The sequence below is a fragment of the Stereum hirsutum genome (genome assembly GCF_000264905.1).
Source record: "Stereum hirsutum FP-91666 SS1 unplaced genomic scaffold STEHIscaffold_77, whole genome shotgun sequence".
Taxonomy (NCBI): Eukaryota; Fungi; Basidiomycota; class Agaricomycetes; order Russulales; family Stereaceae; genus Stereum; species Stereum hirsutum.
Window position 1 is genome coordinate 1 of NW_006763207.1, and position 3,476 is coordinate 3,476.

Consider the following 3,476-nt stretch of genomic DNA (forward strand, 5'->3'; position numbering starts at 1 on the left):
ACCGTGATACACTGAGGCGGAGGGAGGATTGCGGTACATCCAGGAGGAAACTCAATGATCAACTTCAAATCATACAGAACCATATGACCACCCTTCTTGAAGTCGAACCGTCCACCATTCGTTATGGCACACCAGACATGTGCATCGTTCTGCGAGTCGACGTGCTTGAACATTGCTGATTTCGGTCCCATGTTTGCGGTGAAGGTGGTGTAGACAGAGTTTGCAAAAGGTCGCTCAAGCTCTTCATGCGCCGGGTGCGAAAGAAGCTGGTCGACTTGGTCTGCACAGTATGAATAAAGTTTCGGTGCATTGTATCGGAACAATGCTGCAACAGCTAAGTACACAAACGTGACAAGAGAAAAGGTACATCAAATAGACACACCATCCTGATGTCCTATGATACGACGCACGGCCCCATTGTCCTTCAATTCCTGCACAATTGTCGGGTGACGCTCTCGAAGGTTTCCCGGAGCCTACAAGTCAGTTGGAGTGGAGAGTCATTGAGAAAGTACGTAGCAATCAAGAAACAATACAAACACGCACCTTACGCCCATTACCATGGGTTATGCCAGACGAAACGACGGTGTAATCGCCTCGACGATGATGTGTCTCCCCCTTCAAGAACGAGATGTCCTCCTCACTCCGCAATCGCTCCATCAGACCTGACATCTCGTCTATGACACTACCCCACAAGGGAGTGTTCGGGTCGCGAGAAGTAGGCCCCGGAAAAATACCCGCAACAAGGGTGCCATCAGGGTCGACAACACCGAGGGATGACCTGGCTAAAGCTGTCAGTGATAGTACTACGAAAAAATGAACAAAAAGAGACACACAAGCCATCGTTTGGGATGTACTGGAAGCCAGGTCGAGCCATGAGTGAGGCGAGAGAAGGGAGGGTTTTCTCCGCTGGCCTATGACGCCCTATGTCGCCCCCAGGAGCAATGGACAAATTGGCGACACGAAAGTTGGCGACTTTGACAACTTTGCCGAAGCCAGCATGCTTCTTCGACGTGTTCGACCGTGTTTTGCGGTTGACGGGCCCTTTTGCTGTGATCTTCAAATCATGTACCTCCTTGCGGTGGCCTCGGGAGTGAGCTTTGCGTTTCTCTCTACGGCTCTTGGCTTCGTGACTGACAAGATTGGCGGTGGCCTGAGAGAGAAGGACCGTGGTGGAGTTGAAGGCAGGGTTGGTAGTCGGAGGAGGAGCCATGGAGATATCGTCGAGTTCTGGGTTCGGAGTAGATGACGGTGTGGCGAACTGCGAATCGCCTGGACCGTATTCTGGCGAGTCACAGGGCTCAAAGGGGCCAGTGCACGAGGACAGCGCGTTGTGTATCGCCTCACTTCGCCTGACACGATCATCGGCCTCCGTGATGGAGTTCAAGAGGAGGGGGGCAACGTGACCGAGGTATGTACGAGACGCTCGAGACGGGCAAATTGACGGCCACTCCGAGTCTGCATAAAACAGATCAGCATGCAGTGTGATGGTGGCAGACATGATGGTGAAATTTTACCGTTTTGAAGTTGTAAGACTCTGACATGGTGATAAGTAAGTGGAATGTGTCACCGATATGATTCCTAACAATGGCAAGAAAAAACGATCAGCACAAGATGATCATGAAAGGAATAAAATAAATCAGCATAAGATGAATATGAAAGAACGAGGCCAAAGTGAAAGGAGAAGAAAATACACATATAAGAAAAGGGTATATCACAGTTTGATTGCCTGATTCCTTGAGACGCGACGTGAAACAACGGAGAAGAAGAGAGAGACTGAGCAGAAGCCTCACCGGTCTGGGGAGAGCAGAGAAAAATGGACAACTCACTGAGTAATGAGACAGCCTGGTGATAAGAAATTGGGATGTGTGTCACCGATACTGGGATTCCTAACAGTGAAAAAAAAAGAGGATCAGCATAAGACGAATCTGAAAGCGCGAGGGAAAGTGAAAGGAGAAGAAAAGGTGTAGTAGCCATAGACGATAGACATATGAGAAAAGGGTATATCACAGTTTGATTGCCCGATTCCTTGAGACACGATGTGAAACAATAGAGAATTGGAGAGAGACCCAGCGGAAGCCTCACCAGTTGTGCGAGAGCAGAGAGAGAAGGAGAAAAATGCTCACCCAGCAACCAGATAGGTATATATGCGAATGAGCTCCCATTCAGAAAAAATTAGGGTTTGATCTTGTTCACGGTGACTGTCAACGGACCCGGTGTTTACCTCTTTACGCCACAGCGACTGCCAGGGCAACCGAATAGCAACCGAATAGCAAAGTAATATATTCCCCTCGGGAGAATATCCTAGGCAGCGTAGGTTGTAAAGTAGAAGACTAGATCATTGACCAGTGTCCCCTGTAGCTTGAAGAACATATGAGCTTGGAAAACGGAAGTCGAACAAAACAGAGAGAAACAACACGAAACAACACGAAATGTCGCTTGGTTGCTATGATTGGGCCTCGCGGTTCCCGCTCTTTGAGTTTAAATACAGTTCAGCATTTACCGTGGCGCTCAAACTTCTCGCCCGGTCCACTTCTGTTTTGCTAATTTCCGCCCTGTGTTCGATCTTTCTCGGCTGAAAGGAAGAGAGAAGCTTCACCAATCTTCTTCGCGATGATCCTGACATCGCACTCATCCCTAACCTGGTCCTAGTCCTTAATACAGATTTGACCAGGACTGAGCACGAGAATGGGACTGAACTAGAGAAGGCGACAAAGGTTCACTTTTCTTCCCCGCCATGAACGTATCTACGCTGCATGTTGATCTCGATGTGAATCTGGACCTCCTAGAGATCGAGGCTGAGGATCCGAGTTGACCTCCTTCTATGCACACTTAGGATCAACAAACGCGAACAAGACTACAATGACGACCTGAACATACCTGAACATTCTCCTCCCTATCGATGACCATATCGCGTCGACCCTCTCTTCGATGTTTCCCCCTATCTCACCCTCGAGTGCATCCTCATCTTCCTCCTCCGCCCCGTCCTCCATTCACTCTCCCATTCACATTCTTATTCCCTTTCTTGTTCCCGTTCGGCAATCCCTCCCCTTCTGCGCCTTCTCCCACACCCGCCCGTTCCTTTTACACCCGCTCCTCCTCCCACCCCCACTTCCACTCCCGTCCCACCAGCAGCACCCTCCGCACCCTCCGCACCTTGCCTCTCCTTCCCCTCACCAGCCTTCGCTGCAGAATACGCATTCGTATGCAACCCCATTCCACGCCCAAACGCCCTCTCCATCAGACTCCCGCTTCTGATCCTTCTTCGTCCTTGACGGCGCCTGCCTTGTTATCTCCCAGTGCGCGTATCGAGGTGGTTTCGTGGCGTAGGTGTAGGCTAGTCAGGTGATCGTGGGCGTGGCGGAGGTCGAGGTGGGAGTGGTGATGGGGGTGAGGGTGGTGGTGGTGACGTTGGCAGTGGAGGAGGACGGGATGGAGTTGGGGTTGGGAGTGGAGGATTTGGAGGGCGAGACGGTATT

At 50.7% G+C, this 3,476-nt stretch overlaps 2 protein-coding genes across 2 annotated transcripts; both read right to left on the minus strand.

Annotated features, from left to right (window-relative positions):
- Positions 1-26: 26 nt before the first annotated feature.
- STEHIDRAFT_29460 (uncharacterized protein) lies at positions 27-308 on the minus strand (the record flags this gene model as incomplete). Its single annotated transcript, XM_007311837.1, has 1 exon — positions 27-308. A coding segment is annotated over one exon (282 nt), but the record flags the coding sequence as incomplete, so codon positions are not given.
- Positions 309-368: 60 nt separating this feature from the next.
- STEHIDRAFT_164108 (uncharacterized protein) lies at positions 369-1,498 on the minus strand (the record flags this gene model as incomplete). The annotated part of the gene is made up of 3 exons (XM_007311838.1): positions 369-473; positions 544-778; positions 834-1,498. 3 exons carry the CDS (start codon positions 1,496-1,498, stop codon positions 369-371), a joined length of 1,005 nt encoding a protein of 334 aa, XP_007311900.1.
- Positions 1,499-3,476: the final 1,978 nt, after the last annotated feature.